The following is a 20224-nucleotide window of genomic DNA, read 5'->3' on the forward strand; positions in this document are numbered from 1 at the left end:
TAGAAGCAAGCATGTAAAACTTGGGAATCCTTTACTCACATGCAAAGATCTGTTCCATCTCTACTGACCCATGGTATTGGACAGGAAGCAGGAAGTATGTCTGACTGCATCCAAGTTTTAGTGAGTCTTATTATTTCTAGTTCATAGAGATCAAGTCAAAAATTCAATTCATTGCTGTTGGTTTTGTTATCAACACTGTGTTTAGGACCCAGTCTTAGTTCAAGGGTTTAATAAGGTGGAACTCTTGGCTGAGTTACTTTGTGTGATGGAGTAGGGGTGGACCAGAGCTTGGTTTAATGTCCTTATTATGGAGGGCTAAGAGTCTTGAGTGTAAAGGTTTAGTACAGAAAGAGGGATTTAATTTAATATAGTAGACAGACGTCCAAGCAGCCTTCCTTCAAGTGACACAAACCATGAGAAAGGTAACTTAAGGGACATACTAACCAGATAGTTTCACTGGTTGAGGGAGTAGACAGCAAGGGGTATAGTAGAAGTGAAGGCCAGCATGAGTGAGAGCTGGTGTAGAAAGTACTACAATAAAAAAATAAGTTTCCATGTAACCATAACTGGTAAAAGCAAAAGAAGAAGAGAAGAAGCTCACTTCACAAAGGTCAGAAATGTAAATTAGGGAAAAGCAGTCCTGCATGCTAGTATTTTTAACCTTGTAACATGATAAGTACTGAGTTTACACACTGCAACACTGTAAGACCAGCAGCATTAAATAAACAAGTAAAGAAGTGAATATTATTCTGACAGCTATGAATTAAGAGTTAAGGAAGTATTGTCTTGTAGGACAAGAATAAACTATGTTAATTGTAACACTGACATACTTAATACTGATTTCAACTGTCTTTTTCATTCAGATTAACTATGCTTAGGTCAGTTTCTTTTATTTTTAGTGTAGAAGGTTTAAGAGATTTATTGCGCTTGTACCTGTTAATAGTTTAAGTTATTTGAGCAAACCATATAAACAGTCAACATTTCTGAAGATGCAATAGGAAGAATGATGTTGAGGTGAGAGTCACAGTAGGAGCAAATGGCTGATTTACTGTGAATTCACTGTAACTGTTTAAAATGGAAATAACATTATATATCAGGTAACTTTTGTTTTTCTTTTCTTGCAGCATTGTGATGGCACAGAAAACATGTACTTGGTGGGTTGTGGTTATAATGGCTTTATAACTGGGTCAGAGTATGCAGATTTTCCACAGATGGATAGCAAGGATAAAGTAGGCAGTACAATGAGGAAATACAAATATATCATACACGCAGAACAGAACGCACTTTATTTTCGGTAAGTGTCATCCAGCTGCACATACCTTCTAGTTAATTAATTTTCATGCAACATGCTGTTTAAAATCAATTAGGAAAAATTCATGTACTATGCAATTCACTTTGCCATGGATCACAGCATGTTGGATTTCCATTTGCAGAATATCAGCCAGAAAACTCAAACAACTGTGAAGGATGAGAGAATCTTTATTTTAACAGGAAACATTTTTTATCTTGTTTTGAGAAGTGTTTTTATGCAAGTAATTGATTAATTAATTATTAATTCATATATTGATGACTGGGTTATCCTAAAGCAGCATGCCTATTTTTAGTAGTTGCCTGAGAAGAAAAACTCCAGAGAATGGTATACCAGTATGGAAAGGTGACATCTACACATCTACAGAGTATCAGAAAACATACAGAGAGAGCTATTGTTTAATTGTGAAAAAAATTGAATTATTTCTGCAAGTAAATTGTGGCAAGTTTGGTATGCAACAGTAACGTGACCTAGTACAGCAGCAAATGACTCATACTTGAATAAATCACATATAGAGGGTATATAGAAGAGCAACACTAATACTGAGAAATTACATGACATTTACAGAGTAAATAGACACATTCAAAATAACTGTGGTGAGTTATAACTAGTTTACAAAAGATGATACAAAGATGAGATGATGACTTAGCAACCATACAGAAAAATGTAGGAAATGAAAAATTACTGTGGACAGAAACATTTCAAGATTAAGAGATAGCATTTGGTTTAAATGTATAAATGTTTTTAGTTGTACTTGCCTAGTCCAACAGCAAACAGCTGACTTATTGGGAAGAAATGGAGTGAATGACATAATGTCTGGGGTAAAATCTCATATTATACATGAGTTGGGAAAGAATCATTGCTATGCCTTAGCATGAGGCGACTCTTAGACTGGGAAGAAGCTTCTCTTTACGTCACTTTCTAGGAGTGAGAGACAGAGATTGACAAGTTACAAGCCATAAGCTATTTGATGGACTAGAGTTTGGTATCCATTCTACTTCTATCAGTTACAGAATGTTGTTAGTATTCCAGGTTTTCAGCTCTAAGAACTACAGATTCTGAATGGTGACCATCTGATGTTCAATTCCAGTGAATGGTAACCTAACCATCTAATCAGAAAGCATCATATATTGCATGACTAAAACTTTGCTAAATACCTACCCACTTGAAGGGTCTATATACAGACAACATAAAAGCTGTAATGAAGACTTAAATATATTCTTCTAAGGCAATCTTTATCCCTAAAGGTAAAAAAATAAAGGAAAAACCCTCTGAATTATAGACCAATATCTCTCCTCAATCTAGACATAAAGGTCCTAGCAGCAATTTTAACCAGTAGATTAAAGAATATAATACCTAACATTATTTCACATGAGCAATCAGGCTTTATTCAAAACAGACAAACTTGTGATAATACACTAACATTGGACAAAACGATGATACTTTCCAAATATCAGAAACACCCAATATACGCATTTGCGATACACGTGTCTAAAGCCTTTGATAGAATCATAGTTTCTTATTTGCAGTATTACCATATTTTAATTTACCAAAAAGCTTTATAGATATAATTAAAATCCTATATGTTAACTCAAATACAAAACTATTTATAAACAGAATAAACTCAAAGCAAATAAACATCTGCAATGGGGCTAGACAAGGATGCCCATTATCACCATATCTTTTTAACTTATATATGCAACATCATTTCCTACTCTTAAAACAAAAAGTGTGTCACATTGTTCCACACTTATTCAACAATAAAATTGCTTTTTCAGCCTTTGCCGATGACCTAAACAGCACTTCTCCCTACCTATTACTGATTTGAATAAGATATTAGATTCTATTGCTAGATTGTCAAAATTTTGCAATTATAAAAATTAATCATGATAAATTGCATATATTCCCATTAAACCCTTCATGTTATAATAGCCCATTTTTCCAGGATTTGGAAGTAAAACTTAAATGCTTTTTAAATTAGCTTGGGATTTCCTTCCAATATGATCAAAGCCTCTTTCTTCAGAATAATATTCTGAAATTGCTTTCAGAAATTGAACAAGACGTTTAAAGATGGAGTGTACTAAAACTATCCTTCCTTTCAAAAGTTGCGATCAGTAAAATGAATATCCTTCCAAGACTATTATATCATCTAAGGCCTTCTAATATAATATTTCAAAACAATCTACTTAAGAATGTAAATAATCTTCTAGCCAGGTTTATTTGGCATCACTATTCAATTAGAATAAGCTACCAAAACTAATTGAAAGAAAATGGAGGGTTAGGATTACCTGACTTTATACTATATTATGATATTATCAGTTCAAGTAGAACTATAAAAATATCAGAATTTGATCCAAAAAAGAAACAATGGTCATCATCTTGGACAAAAAAATTGATATGACTATATTAAGTCATTAAACTTTAATCCAAAGTCCTTTCCAATTCTTAACAGATATAGTTTGAAGACTTTCAGAATTCATGCTTTGTTAAAGTTCAGTGTGTTAAGATTACAAAAACTGTTGGATTCGCTAGACTTAACTAAAGCATTCTTGATATTGCAGCCACTACATTTAAATCCAAACAGATTGAATAATGAAATATTAAATTTAAACAAGTTCTATTTTATTAAAGAGAAAAACCTGTGGGACATATATATTCTTAGGAATAATTCTCTGGATGACATAAAGAATTCCTTAAAGCTTCCAAGGGGGTACACTATAATTTTAAGACAGATTAAGAATTAACTATTTCACTGACAAGGGAATTTGAAATTAATGATAGTAGTGTAAATACATGTAAATCATTATGGAAGCTATTACAACTTAATAAAAGATTTTTATTGAACTCATACAACCTGATTATTCAGCTCAGATACCAATCTTCCATTATTATGTCAAGCTATTGGTTAAAACAAAATGCTATAATCACTGATAGTCAGAAATCTCAAGCCATTAAAGCTACACTGAAATTAACCCCTTTTAAAAAACTTATCTATACCCAATTAATGATCATTAGTAATTCCTATTTAACTCCAGGAATAATGAACAAATTTAATGCAGAAGTCTCCCCCAAATTCCCACATTGCCAATCCCAGATATCTTCTGGAGCTGTAAATGTACATATAAGCTCTGGTGTCCATTGAGAGTTAGGCTTGAGAGGATAGGGTATAAAAAATCCAGACTCTCATGGGAATTCGCATTATTACATATTACCTCTGAAAATCTCCCAAAACAAAATTGCATATTTTGGTTACTCTCTTCTAATTGTTAAAACTATACTTCACTCAAAATTGGTTAGATATGGTCAATCCTCAGACAAATGGCAATAAAGTTAATTTTAACACTTAAGTTGATAGCAAACATCCCTAATAATATATGCTTGTATTTTCTCCAATACTGGATGGCCCTCCTTGATATTATTTTAACCTAAGCTAGGCAAAGATCAGTATTTTATTGTGATTTAGTTGTGAGGGCAAGTTTTGTTGCATTAATGGCAGTAGCAGTATGATGTGTGATACTAACTTCACGAGGTAAGATAGTAGGTTAAATAAGAATACATTTTTATTTAATCCAAAATAGCACCCATTGTACATAGTGTATATTTATTTATTTATTTAGTTATTTGACATTTGTTTACCGGGGTGGTCTGACTGGGTCTACAGAATCCATTTTCAGCAGAGGCCCAGGGAGAAAAGCTCCACATACAGTACAATACAAATACAGAATAATCCAATACAATTACAAACTACATTAGAAATACTTTACAAAAATAAGTTGATAGAACAAACTACGTTACAAGATGTTACAATATAATACTACACATCTGGACAATTCTATATAGTTAAAACATTACAGGCAATAATAGTCACTCTCACCATACATGATGAAGATAGTGTCCAAAAATAGTACGTAGGTAGTGCAATGTGTGACATTGACTGTTATAGTACATGAAAAATAGAATGTTAGTTTCCGTTAGGAATATAGCAGTCAGAAAGTTAGTGATGCAGATAGATAGTGAGAGAGAGCCTTAAGAAGAATAGAAGCAATAAAGCCCAAGCAGTAGCTTAAGGGTATGGTATAGAAACAGAGACTGAGTTAGCAGAGCCTTAAGATCTTGCAGTCTGTGAGGGATTGAAATGTGACAGAAGAGGATGATGAGGCTAGTGTGGAAGAAGAGGAAGACCTGAGCATTTGGCAGGCTTTATGCAGGAGCAGAGCCATGAATTTTTGAGATGATTTTTTGTAAAGAGACTTTGAAATGGGTTATACCAGGCATAGACCTGGTAGCTAGAGGTAGTGAATTCCAAAGTATAGAAACAGAGTATGAATACAGAAAGCGACCTGGTTTTCTTGTGGGTTTTGAGATAGCTAAGAAATTTTTGTCTTCTGATCATAGGGATCGATTTTGGTGTGTAAGGTGTGACTAGATTGGCTAGTGTAGGGCAGGCAGTAGGGTTGAAAATAAGACTGTGCAAAGTGGATAGCTGAATAAAGGCAAGTTGGTTGGGGAGTTCAAGTCAGCTTAATTCTAGGAGTGGTTTACAGTGGTGTGTGCGATATTTACAGTTTGTGGCAAACTTTGCAACTTTGTTGTAGCACTGTTCCATCTTGCTTAGGGTAGAAGTTTGTAAGTTAGTTAAGATAGGGGCACCATGAAGAAGGGAGGGAAGTAAAAATGTTTTTGCCAGGGTAGTTTTGGTTGGTGCATAAAGAAATGTTTGATCTGATATTGTTAATCCTCGTTCAGTCCTTACATGTGGGTATCGGTTCCAACCTCAGAACCGAGCCGACCATCTTCCAAGCTCGTGCCAGCTACAAACTCTCGAGCTAAAAACTCTTACCCAGAATTCTCGTCTCCCTGTTAGCTCAGATTTCATTTGCCGCATCGCCATTTGGTCGAAGTACTGTATTTTTCCTCATACTAAGTTCTAAGACAGCTTTTTTTTCACAAAAAAAGTTATTAGATAGTTATCTCTTACCTTATTGCATTTAGCGACTACCATTTTTTGAATCCTTTTCAACTTCTTTCCTCTCTTTTTACCACGAGGTAATTCTTTTTTTACCATCTTTGGTAAACCCCTTTTCCTTCTTACCTTTGGGTATTTCTTGTACCATTGCTGGTATTTTTCTGTTTTTTTCCTTCTTTCCTTAACAAACATGACAGATAAAAAAGATAGCCCAGGGTTTAAAAGATGTTTAGATTGTGGATATAAATTACCTACTTCAGATGCACATTCCCTGTGTGTCTATTGCTTGGGTGTGCCGCAGTTAATAGCTGACCCACCTTGCGAGATTAATTTCTCTAACAGGATGTTAATTGGGGGGGGGGGGTCATTTCTCTTTGTGCCCTTCTGCCTGGCTAACCATTACCACTGATTCTTGGTTACAAAGGATAATAACTAGAGGATGTTCATCGTGCTATGCTGCTGCAGTCATCACACTTGGGTTATCCTGCCATCAGGCGGTCCCGCAGTTGGCCTGAATTCCAAAGCCTTGGTCCGGCGGCAGTTGTCGTCGCTTCTTCCCTGACATCAGCGTAGCAGGGGTATAAAAGAGGCAGCCGATGCCATTTTCTTTAGTCTTTCTTGCCGCGCGGTGCCCGAAGCAGAAGCAGTTTGCAAGTGCCGGTCGGCCAGCTCCTGAGATTTTCAAACAGAATTTCAGCCGAAGTCTTCTATAAAGCTAAGTACCCCATTGGGAAAACTTTTTCTTGCCTCAGACCAATGTCAGACAAAGTTAATAATTGTATTTCTTGTGGGAAGCAAATACCTCATAAGGATTTTCATTGTTACTGTATTCCTTGCCTAGGCCCAGACCACGACGTTTCTGGTTGTCGGTTTTGCGCTAGGTTCAATAAACGCACTATTAAGTGTCTGGCTGATACCGCCCGACATTATTTTGGCAGAAAATTCAACTACATTATGTCGTCGGAACCTCCAACAACCACTATGTTTAAAAAAACGCAAGGACAAAGACAGGCAACCTAGACCTAGGCCAGATACCGAAGTCTCGGTTAGGCCTGTGTTAAATAAATTTGTTAGAGTCAGACTGTAAAAATCATTGAGTTATTCAAACACAATGTCAATTAATAACAAACAATAATGCAGGAAAGCTTGAGCATCTAGTACTAATGTACATTAGGAGGCAAAAAACCATACACAAAGTTTGTATAGAATTTTGACTGCTTTATTGACCAAAACACATTGGTTATATACATTTCATTATCAGTTTTGCCCACCTCACTGGTGTGGCTAGTGACAGGGTCTTTACATCATAGTCATTCATAAAAAGTGCTGAATTTGTGTTTTTCAAAAAGTCCTTTTCCCATGAGAATGTTGCAGCCTTGCAAGCAGCTGGTCAGTCACGATGACCTCCTGAGGATGTAGCCAATTCAAGGTTCTCTGATTAGTTCCAATACAATAGATGTATGTCTTCCTTAAAGCCTCCTTTTGTCTTCCTTGCTCCCAGCTGCGCACTATCAGAGATAGTGCGCACAAGGCTACTCTCCTGGTGGAGGCAGAAAAGAGGACACACATGCGAACAGATTTATTATTTTCTAACTTTGCAAAATAATCTTTACTTGAAAGACATGAGCCAGACTGCATCTGCAAGCTGCCAAGGTCAAATTTCTGATTACACTGCAGCTTGTGCTTCAAGCAATAATATGCAGGTTTATTTCTACTGTTATTCTAGTAAGACAGAATTAAATGCATTACCTTTATTCTTTATTTTTAAGTACATTTATTCCTAACTAGAGCACACATTTCTCTATATATTTGATCACACAACTTATATATGTTTGAATGTTTAAATATACATCTTCCTAAGCAGCACACATTGTAAATATATTTTTCTAGGCAGCATGTATGTAAATATATTTTCTAAGCAGCATGTATAGATTTTTCTAACAGCCTGCCACCGGATCTCCGGTATTCAGTGAGGTGCCTATGCAGCCCCTGACTACCGCAGATTTAGAAAATATGACTACCTCTCAGTCAGAATCTACTGGACCACTGGAGCCAGTTCCTCCTCAACTTGCGAACGCCAGCCCTGGCGGCGATCCGGAGATTATGGACAGGCCTTCGGTTTCAGAAGGCGTCTGTAAACTGATGACTCTCTCTGTTAAGTCATATGCTAAGCTTCCAAAGGTTAAGAAACCGAGTCCACAGACTCCCACACAGGCCCCTATGCCTAAAAACAAATGCTCAAAATGGCGGAGGACCTGATTACCCTTATCAGAGGTTCCCAGCCCCCTCCTGACAAAAGGCCTAGACTGGAGGAAGATTTACCTCCTTCTGACCAGGAATCCATTTCCTCAGCAGACTCTGAGGAACAGGATTACCCCTCCCCTCTCTATGAAGACTCAGATCATCACTCCCAGTATTTTTCTTAATTTATTATATTTGACTGTTTCCTATCCAACAACCTCTAGTCAACACATTTTTCCTCTTCCTGTCTTCTTTTACTTTTATTGGGGCCCCTTCCTCTGTTCCCCCCCGAAGACTTCTCTCTTATTAAAGAGAAAAACCTGTGGGACATATATATTCTTAGGAATAATTCTCTGGATGACATAAAGAATTCCTTAAAGCTTCCAAGGGGGTACACTATAATTTTAAGACAAGTTAAGAATTAACTATTTCACTGACAAGGGAATTTGAAATTAATGATAGTAGTGTAAATACATGTAAATCATTATGGAAGCTATTACAACTTAATAAAAGAATTTTATTGAACTCATACAACCTGATTATTCAGCTCAGATACCAATCTTCCATTATTATGTCAAGCTATTGGTTAAAACAAAATGCTATAATCACTGATAGTCAGAAATCTCAAGCCATTAAAGCTACAGTGAAATTAACCCCTTTTAAAAAAAAATTATCTATACCCAATTAATGATCATTAGTAATGCCTATTTAACTCCAGGAATAATGAACAAATTTAATGCAAAAGTCTCCCCCAAATTCCCACATTGCCAATCCCAGATATCTTCTGGAGCTGTAAATGTACATATAAGCTCTGGTGTCCATTGAGAGTTAGGCTTGAGAGGATAGGGTATAAAAAATCCACACTCTCATGGGAATTCGCATTATTACATATTACCTCTGAAAATCTCCCAAAACAAAATTGCATATTTTGGTTACTCTCTTCTCATTGTTAAAACTATACATCACTCAAAATTGGTTAGATATGGTCAATCCTCAGACAAATGTCAATAAAGTTAATTTTAACACTTAAGTTGATAGCAAACATCTCTAATAATATATGCTTGTATTTTCTCCAATACTGGATGGCCCTCCTTGATATTATTTTAACCTAAGCTAGACAAAGATCAGTATTTTATTGTGATTTAGTTGTGAGGGCAGGTTTTGTTGCATTAATGGCAGTAGCAGTATGATGTGTGATACTAACTTCATGAGGTAAGATAGTAGGTTAAATAAGAATACATTTTTATTTAATCCAAAATAGCACCCATTGTACATAGTGTATATTTATTTATTTATTTAGTTATTTGACATTTGTTTACCGGGGTGGTCTGACTGGGTCTACAGAACCCATTTTCAGCAGAGGCCCAGGGAGAAAAGCTCCACATACAGTACAATACAAATACAGAATAATCCAATACAATTACAAACTACATTAGAAATACTTTACAAAAATAAGTTGATAGAACAAACTACGTTACAAGATGTTACAATATAATACTACACATCTGGACAATTCTATATAGTTAAAACATTACAGGCAATAATAATGACTCTCACCATACATGATGAAGATAGTGTCCAAAAATAGTACGTAGGTAGTGCAATGTGTGACATTGACTGTTATAGTACATGAAAAATAGAATGTTAGTTTCCGTTAGGAATATAGCAGTCAGAAAGTTAGTGATGCAGATAGATAGTGAGAGAGAGCCTTAAGAAGAATAGAAGCAATAAAGCCCAAGCAGTAGCTTAAGGGTATGGTATAGAAACAGAGACTGAGTTAGCAGAGCCTTAAGATCTTGCAGTCTGTGAGGGATTGAAATGTGACAGAAGAGGATGATGAGGCTAGTGTGGAAGAAGAGGAAGACCTGAGCATTTGGCAGGCTTTATGCAGGAGCAAAGCTATGTATTTTTGAAATGATTTTTTTAAAGAGACTTTGAAATGGGTTATTCCAGGCATAGACCTGGTAGCTAGAGGTAGTGAATTCCAAAGTATAGAAACAGAGTATGAATACAGAAAGCGACCTGGTTTTCTTGTGGGTTTTGAGATAGCTAAGAGAATTTTGTCTTCTGATCATAGGGATCGATTTTGGTGTGTAAGGTGTGACTAGATTGGCTAGTGTAGGGCAGGCAGTAGGGTTGAAAATAAGACTGTGCAAAGTGGATAGCTGAATAAAGGCAAGTTGGTTGGGGAGTTCAAGTCAGCTTAATTCTAGGAGTGGTTTACAGTGGTGTGTGCGATATTTACAGTTTGTGGCAAACTTTGCAACTTTGTTGTAGCACTGTTCCATCTTGCTTAGGGTAGAAGTTTGTAAGTTAGTTAAGATAGGGGCACCATGAAGAAGGGAGGGAAGTAAAAATGTTTTTGCCAGGGTAGTTTTGGTTGGTGCATAAAGAAATGTTTGATCTGATATTGTTAATCCTCGTTCAGTCCTTACATGTGGGTATCGGTTCCAACCTCGGAACCGAGCCGACCATCTTCCAAGCTCATGCCAGCTACAAACTCTCGAGCTAAAAACACTTACCCAGAATTCTCCTCTCCCTGTTAGCTCAGATTTCATTTGCCGCATCGCCATTTGGTCGAAGTACTGTATTTTTCCTCATACTAAGTTCTAAGACAGCTTTTTTTTCACAAAAAAAGTTATTAGATAGTTATCTCTTACCTTATTGCATTTAGCGACTACCATTTTTTGAATCCTTTTCAACTTCTTTCCTCTCTTTTTACCACGAGGTAATTCTTTTTTTACCATCGTTGGTAAACCCCTTTTCCTTCTTACTTTCGGGTATTTCTTGTACCATTGCTGGTTTTTTTCTGTTTTTTTCCTTCTTTCCTTAACAAACATGACAGATAAAAAAGATAGCCCAGGGTTTAAAAGATGTTTAGATTGTGGACATAAATTACCTACTTCAGATGCACATTCCCTGTGTGTCTATTGCTTGGGTGTGCCGCAGTTAATAGTTGACCCACCTTGCGAGATTAATTTCTCTAACAGGATGTTAATGGGGGGGGGGGTAATTTTTCTTTGTGCCCTTCTGCCTGGCTAACCATTACCACTGATTCTTGTGTACAAAGGATAATAACCAGAGGATGTTCATCGTGCTATGCTGCTGCAGTCATCACACTTGGGTTATCCTGCCATCAGGCGGTCCCGCAGTTGGCCTGAATTCCAAAGCCTTGGTCCGGCGGCAGTTGTCGTCGCTTCTTCTCTGACGTCAGCATGGCAGGGGTATAATAGAGGCAGCCGACGCCATTTTCTTCAGTCTTTCTTGTCGCGTGGTGCCCGAAGCAGAAGCAGTTCGCAAGTGCCGGTCGGCCAGCTCCTGAGATTTTCAAACAGAATTTCAGCCGAAGTCTTCTATAAAGCTAAGTACCCCATTGGGGAAACTTTTTCTTGCCTCAGACCAATGTCAGACAAAGTTAATAATTGTATTTCTTGTGGGAAGCAAATACCTCATAAGGATTTTCATTCTTATTGTATTCCTTGCCTAGGCCCAGACTACGACGTTTCTGGTTGTCGGTTTTGCGCTAGGTTCAATAAACGCACTATTAAGCGTCGGGCTGATACCGCCCGACATTATTTTGGCAGAAAATTCAACTACATTATGTCGTCGGAACCTCCGACAACCGCTATGTTTAAATAAACGCAAGGACAAAGACAGGCAACCTAGACCTAGATCAGATACCGAGGTCTCGGTTAGGTCTGCCACCAGATCTCCGGTATTCAGTGAGGTGCCTACGCAGCCCCTGACTACCGCAGATTTAGAAAATACGACTACCTCTCAGTCAGAATCTACTGGACCACTGGAGCCAGTTCCTCCTCAACTTGCGAACGCCAGCCCTGGCGGCGATCCGGAGACTATGGACAGGCCTTTGGTTTCAGAAGGCGTCTTTAAACTGATGACTCTCTCCATTAAGTCATATGCTAAGCTTCCAAAGGTTAAGAAACCGAGTCCAGAGACTCCCACACAGGCCCCTATGCCTAAAAACAAATGCTCAAAATGGCGGAGGACCTGATTACCCTTATCAGAGGTTCCCAGCCCCCTCCTGACAAAAGGCCTAGACTGGAGGAAGATTTGCCTCCTTCTGAACAGGAATCCATTTCCTCAGCAGACTCTGCGGAACAGGATTACCCCTCTCCTCTCTATGAGGACTCAGATCATCACTCCCAGTATTTTTCTTAATTTATTATATTTGACTGTTTCCTATCCAGCAACCTCTTGTCAACACATTTTTCCTCTTCCTGTCTTCTTTTACTTTTATTGGGGCCCCTTCCTCTGTTCCCCCCCAAAGATTTCTCTTTTGGGGAAACCCTGCACACCATGAGAGAGCATTTCCACTGGGAAGGACAAGATTACTCTGACTCCAAGAAAAGACTCCGTGAGTTTCTTCTTCTACCTCAGCATAGACCCCTAGCCATTCCTCCTGTTTTAGACATTCTGGATGATGTCTACACTGAATCCAGTCTAAATCCAGATTCCTTACCTCCAGCACCACCTAAACCAGACAGATGCTATAGAATCCCTGACTCTCACAAGTTTTTATATAAAAGCCCTGCTGCAGACCCAGAAACCATTTCCCAAGGTCCCAAAGGGGTTAAGGCCTCTACTGCTAAGAATCCACTACCTGTGGAAAGAGATTCGAGGGCATTAGAAAGATGGGGGAAAAAAGTGTATACCTCTGCCACTTTGGCCATGAGGGCATTAAACTGCCAATTCCACATGATTAAATACCAGCAGTACTTGCTTACTCAGTTAAAACAGAAAATGACCCCTCAAACAGATCAACTAGATTTCAAAGGGATGCAAGATTTGTTGCATGCAGCAGAACAAGTCGGAAAACATACCTTGCAGTGTGGTTTTGATTCTTTGGAGGCCTCATGTAGAGCACAGGGTCTGTAATACGTAGACATGCTTGGCTAAAAGAGCAGACCTTTCCAGAACATGTCAAAGCAAAGTTACTGGATGCTCCACTGCAAAAGGATGCATTATTTGGTGTCAAAGCAGAGGAAGTTTTAAAGAAGATGGAAGAAAAGGCCAAATCAATGCAAACAGTTAAAGATTTTTTACAGGTACAACCTCCTCGCTTCAGCAGAAACCGGCCATCAAAAAACTGGTCTTTTCCTGCTTCAGACAGACCCCAAAGGGGCAGGTACAGACGCCCTATGGGCAGAGGCCAGGCACAAGGTACCTTCAGGCCTAGACAATGGCAAACAATAACTCAAAGAGGGGGAGATGACAGATCTCAACCCTTCAGAAAACAAACTCAATGACTTTCCTCTTCGCTTGCCAAGCAAAATTGCCCAGGCAGCACCTCTAGGAGGAAAACTGGCTCTTTTTCCAGAAAATTGGCACATCATAACAAAGGACAAATGGGTTCTGGATATTATTACCCGAGGCTACAGATTTCATTTTCACACTTTACCACGGATGAGAGGCATGCCAAATCTGCCAACAAACCAATGGGCAGAGGCACAAAAACAAATTTCAGCTCTCATGAACATGAAAGCAATTCAAAAGGTACCTGCAAAAGAGCAAAGTCAAGGATTTTATTCAAGACTGTTTCTAGTACCAAGAAAGGACAAAGCCTGGAGACCCATCTTAGACCTTTCAATTCTAAACACGTACCTGGACATTCCCAAATTCAAAATGCTCACACTACAGCAGCTTCTTCCCATGCTGGGCAAGGAGTCTTGGCTGGTAACGTTGGACCTCCAAGAGGCATACCTGCATGTCCCTATCAGACAAGATTGCAGAAGATACCTCAGATTTTTGGCAGGCACAACGCATTATCAATTCTCTGCATTGCCCTTTGGCTTATCTACTGTGCCCAGAGTATTCACAAAATGCCTGGCATCAGTAATTGCATACTGCAGACAGCGAGGAATACAAATTTATCCATATCTGGATGACTGCCTGATCCAAACGGACAGCAAAGACATCCTACTACAGCATCTGGCATTTGTAACAAAGTTGCTAAGTTGCCTAGGGTACACAGTAAACAAAAAGAAGTCAAAACTAATACCCTCACAAGAAATAATTTTCCTGGGTGCCAGCTTGAATAAAACAGCCCAGATGGCTTAACTCACGCCAGACAAGCAAAAACAACTGGCTCAGTACTTCAAAAAGATGGCAACTTCTACCCAGCTCACTGCAAGGAAATTCCTGCAGGCACTGGGGTACATGGCATCCTGCATTCAACTAATTGCATATGCAAGGCTGCATATGAGAAAACTACAATGGTACCTACAAAGTGTATGGTCCCAACACAGACACAGCCTCGAAGCAAGTATAACTCTCATTCCCTGCCTTCAAAAAGAGTTTCTATGGTGGGCTCAAGCATGCCACGCAAACAAGGGCCTTCCTTTTGTCTCACCTCCAGCAAACCAAGCCTTGACAACAGATTCATCAGACTACACCTGGGGTGCACACATGGCAGGACAATGCATACAGGGCAAATGGTCTGCAAACCAAAGGCAACTACACATCAATCAAAAGGAGATGCTAGCTGTAAAAAATGCCCTAACAGCCTTCAAGGACCTCTTGCATCCAGGACAGCTTCTAATAAGGACGGACAACACCACAGTTATGTGGTACATAAGCAAACAAGGAGGAACACACTCCTACCCACTATGCAGGTAGGCAATGGACTTGTGGAACACAGCATTAACTTACCAAGTGCAACTGCAAGCACAATTCCTGCCAGAAAAAGAAAACGTTTTGGCAGACAAATTAAGCAGAAATTTGACAGACCCTCACGAGTGGAGACTACACCCACAAGTATTCTCAATGATAACTCAAAGGTGGGGACCACCAGACATAGATCTGTTTGCCTCAACCAACAATTGCCAGCTACAAAAATTTTGCACAAGGACTTATCCCCTGGCCTGGAAAGTGGATGCCCTATCATTCAGTTGGACAGCATTGTCAGTCTACGCCTTCCCACCTCTGCCTCTACTGACCCAGGTATTACTGAAAGCCAGTTCAGGGAGACCACAGATGATCCTCATTGCTCCAGACTGGCCACATCAACACTGGTACCCACTACTACGAAACTTGACTCGCAGCCCTCCATGGATCTTACTTCAATTCCCTCTGCTGTTAACCCAACAAAACTCTCAGATCCTTCACAGTCAGCTAAGGACCTTAAATCTAGCTGCATGGAAAATACGTTAAATTATCAAACAACACTTCTCTCAAAGGATGTCCAGAATGTCATTTTGGAGGCCAGGAGGCCCAGCACCAGAAAATCTTACTCAGACAAATGGAAAAGATTTTGTGTATGGAGCCAGGCCAGAAGCCTAAATCCTGGCATCCCAAATATTCCGCACATACTCCAATATCTAACTGAGATGGTACACAAAGGCCTTTCTTTCTCATCCATAAAGATCCATGCTTCAGCCATTTCAGCTCAGTATGGTACGGTTCCTCCCATTTTCTCTCATCCTTTGCTAAGGCAGTTTCTCAGAGGGGTAAAAAATATAAGACCCCCCCAGAAAACCACCAATTCCAACTTGGGATCTAAATTTTGTTCTGGAAAAGTTAACACTTCCTCCTTTTGAACCAGCGTTTTCAGCAGAGCTTCAATACTTGTCATGGAAAACAGCACTGCTGCTGGCTATTACCTCAGCTCACAGAGTCTCAGAACTGAAGGCACTTATGGCAGTGGAACCTTTCATCATTTTCCATCAGGACAGAGTATCTTTATGCACCAACCCTTCCTTCATGCCAAAGGTAATATCCAGTGTGGCTCTCAATCAGACCATACACTTGCCCACCTTTTATCCAAACCCACAGAATAAAGGGGAAAGACTCCTTCACTCTTTGGACATTCACAGACAGTTACATTACTATTTGGACAAGACAAAGGCCTTCAGAAAATCTGACCAACTCCTTGTATCCTATTCACCAGGCTCAGAAGGAAAGGCTATTTCAAAACAGACCATCTCCAAATGGATAGCACATTGCATCCGCTTTTGCTACTCACACCACAGGAAAGCAGTGCCTGCTAGTATTAGGTCTCACTATACCAGGGCTACAGCAACCTCAGTAGCCTTCCTCCGAGGAGTCCCAACAAAGGACATTCTGGAGGCAGCTACCTGGAGTTCAGTGCACACCTTCACCAAGCATTACCACCTTCCTCTATACTCAGAAACCAGAGCTGGGTTTGCCACTGCAGTCCTGCAGGGCATCTTAGCTGCACCTAACCCAGTTTAGCTCCTACCACCCAACCATAGCTTTGGGACTCTACCCAAGTGTGATGACTGCAGCAGCATAGCACGATGAACATAGTACAGTTTTGTACCTACCATAAATGTAGATGTTCGAGTGGTTATGCTGCTGCAGTCCAGGTTACCCTCCCTCCATCCCCTCTACCTAATAAGGCTTTTCTTATACCTCCATGTACTTCAACCTTTGGGATGCATGTCTATATGGTGTATTTGCTTACAACTGGTACCATTGTTTTGCACTAAGGTATGTTTTGCAAGCTTCTTATTTTGCCTTCTTAGTTTGGGGCACCTGACATCTGGGGCAAGAAAAACTGAAGAAAATGGCGTCGGCTGCCTCTTTTATACCCCTGCCGCACTGACGTCAGGGAAGAAGTGACGACATCCGACGCTGGACCAAGGCTTTGGAATTCAGGCCGACTGCGGGACCGCCTGACAGCAGGATAACCCAAGTGTGATGACTGCAGAAGCATAACCACTCAAACATCTACATTTATGGTAGGTACAAAACTGTACTTTATCATATCACCTTCAACCTTTGCCCCACTCCCCTAACAAGCTTACTTGATGTTCCACCCAGTCAAAGGGCAGAAGCAACATTAGTGATTTCAAAGCTGCTAAGAAAAAGAGTCATCCAAATAGTCCCTCCAGACCAGATAGGATCCAGATTCTACTCAAGTCTATTTTTGGTGCCAAAGAAAACTGGGGACTGGAGACCAATTTTGGATCTCAGTGTATTGAACAAGTTTGTAAAAGTACAGAAATTCTGGATGGTCACAATACAGTCTATCCTTCTGCTTTTGGAAAAAGACAATTGGATGTGCTCAATAGATCTTCAAGATGCGTACTACTACATAAAAGTGGACAGACCATCAAGAAGATTCCTTCGCTTCTGTATGGGAGCCAGTCATTACCAGTTCAGAGTACTGCTCTTCGGACTCTCTACAGCCTCTAGAGTGTTCACAAAGTGCATGGCAGTTGTCACAGCTCACTTACGACTACAAGGATTCCAGATGTTTCCATACCTAGACAATTGGCTTATTTCTGCTCCCACCAGACATTTATTGGAAGAAGCCCTGGCATACTCTCTCCTCACTGCAGAAAGGCCAGGCATAACCATAAACTGGCAAAAATCCAATCTCACCCCATCTCAGTCCACAGAATTCATAGGGGTCATCTTGAATACAAAGAATTGCAGAGCATCCATTCCAGAGCACAGAATTCTAAGGATAATGCAGTAACTGATTCCAATCCTTTCAAGGGAGAAATCCACAGCTCATTCTGTTCTCCAGTTGTTGGGTTCCATGGCAGCCTCCATTACGGCTGTCCCCCTGGCCAGGTGTTACATGAGGCTTCTACAATGGCTACTGCTCACCCAATGGTATCCCTTTCAGTACCCACTTTCAGCCAAGATTCGGGTAACTCACAGGTGCAAACAAGATCTAAATTGGGGGATGGTGTACAATCCATCACAATGGTTTCACCCCTTCTCCCCCCAACAGCCCAAGGCTACAGTGACCATGGACACCTCCCTGATGGGGTGGGGCGGCTACTTTAGGGACAGACAGTCCAAGGTACTTGGTCCAAAATGGAGGCCCATCTGCATACAAATGTTCTACAGCTGAGGGCGGTGCTTCTGGCGTTGCAAGCATTCCATCCCCTGCTGCCGTCTGGGACTATTGCGATACAATCAAACAACATGACGGTGGTCTGGTACATCAACAAACAAGGTGGAACCAAATCTTACCCACTCTGTCGAGAGGCCATGAGGATATGGCAATGGATGAATGCTACCAACTGCTTTCTTCTAGCAATGCACATTCCCGGGAGTTCCAACATGATAGCAGGCAGACTCAGCAGGTATATTCTACAACCTCACGAGTGGTCCCTGAATCCCTTGATAGCGGCGGAGATTTTCAACTGCTGGGGTCTTCCTTGCTGCGACCTCTTTGCATCTCCGACCAACTAAAAATGCAGCAACTATTTCACCCGGATTCCCCCACCGGGACAGTCACCCGGGGACACTCTAGTCCACGATTGGCCCTCGGGTCTGCTTTATGCATTTCCACCTCTCCCCCTCATTCCCCAGTTTCTAATCAAAGCCCACTGGTTGAAGAGCAAAATAATGATCATAGCACCATATTGGCCTCATCAGATTTGGTTTCCCTTCCTTTGGCCTCACCTGCTAGATCAACCATGGATTCTCCATCCAACCCCAGGGTTGATCTCCCATCCGCAGAATCTGATTCATCCCAACTTGAACAGCCTGAAGCTCACAGCTTGGCTCCTCCAGTTCCTTTGATTGCCAGGCAGAATGATCTTTCTTTGCCAGTGCATGACATTCTTATTGCATCTCATAAGTCTTCCAGCAGAATTACATATCTCAGCAAGTGGAAAAGATTTACTTTTTGGCTGAAAGAAAAACAAGCAGATCCTTTTTCAGCACCAGTGTCGATAGTACTGGAATATCTGTTTACCCTATTTCAGTCCGGTCTATCTGCCTCTAACATTAGAGTTCATTTGGCTGCAATATCTAATTTTCATGATGGGGTCCAAGACTCTTCTCTTATCTCACACAAATTATACAAGACTTTCATAAAAGGTGTGAATCATCTAAGACCCCCTTTTAGAGAACCTACTCAACCATGGGACCTGTCATTAGTCCTACAAGCTTTGACAATGCCACCTTTCGAACCAGCTTCTTCTTGTGATCTCAGATATTTGTCATGTAAAAGCTTGTTTTTGGTCACCATTACTTCTGCCAGACATATCTCTGAGCTTCAAGCCTTATGCATCAAGAAACCATATTTGATTTTTCATAGAGATAGAGTGTCATTGAGAACTAATCCTTCCTTTTTGCCAAAAGTGATCTCTGAAATGTCCATTAATGAAACCATTGAATTGCCAGTTTTCTTCCCCAATCATTCAAACAGAGAAGAGTATTGCCTACATACGCTAGATATTCAAAGGCAAATTTGCTTCTACTTGAACAGGACTAAGGCTTCTCGTAAATCAGAGCAGTTAATTTTGGCCTATTCTGGACTTAGGATGTGCTGTTGCTAAGGTCACATTGGCTAAATGTTTAAAAGACTGCATAACCTTCATTTATAGAAAACGTAATATTCCATTATCTACTACCATAAAGGCTCATTCTACAAGGTCGATGGCAACTTCTGCTGCCTTCCATGCCAGAACCTCTTTACATGACATTTGTGCAGCTGCAACTTGGGCTACTCCTCATACCTTCATGAATCATTACAAATTGGATTTGGCCTCCAGGGGAAGAGCATATTTTGGTTCTATGGTGCTCCGGAATGTCCTTCCATGAGAGCATCCCATGAATAAAGGTAGCTGGGGACTCTGTCCCACTTGTAAGGACTGAATGAGGATTAACAATATCAGATAAAGAAGTTATGCCTTACCATAACATCCCATCTGTATTGTTGATCCTCGTTCAGTCATTACGACCCTCCCTCCTTCCCCCTC

The 20224-nt window shown here is 40.1% G+C and overlaps 1 protein-coding gene across 1 annotated transcript in view; it reads left to right on the forward strand.

The window, feature by feature from the left end:
* LOC122802678 (cytidine and dCMP deaminase domain-containing protein 1-like) overlaps positions 1-20224 on the forward strand; it is a 1178769-nt gene that overhangs the window by 735073 nt on the left and 423472 nt on the right. The window contains exon 6 of the mRNA XM_044072393.1: positions 1125-1294. Within this exon, the coding sequence (XP_043928328.1) occupies positions 1125-1294 (170 nt within the window). The remainder of the gene's footprint in view (positions 1-1124; positions 1295-20224) is intronic.

Source organism: Protopterus annectens, chromosome 5.part0 (assembly GCF_019279795.1).
Source record: "Protopterus annectens isolate FY-2018-M chromosome 5.part0, PAN1.0, whole genome shotgun sequence".
NCBI classification, from domain to species: domain Eukaryota; kingdom Metazoa; phylum Chordata; order Ceratodontiformes; family Protopteridae; genus Protopterus; species Protopterus annectens.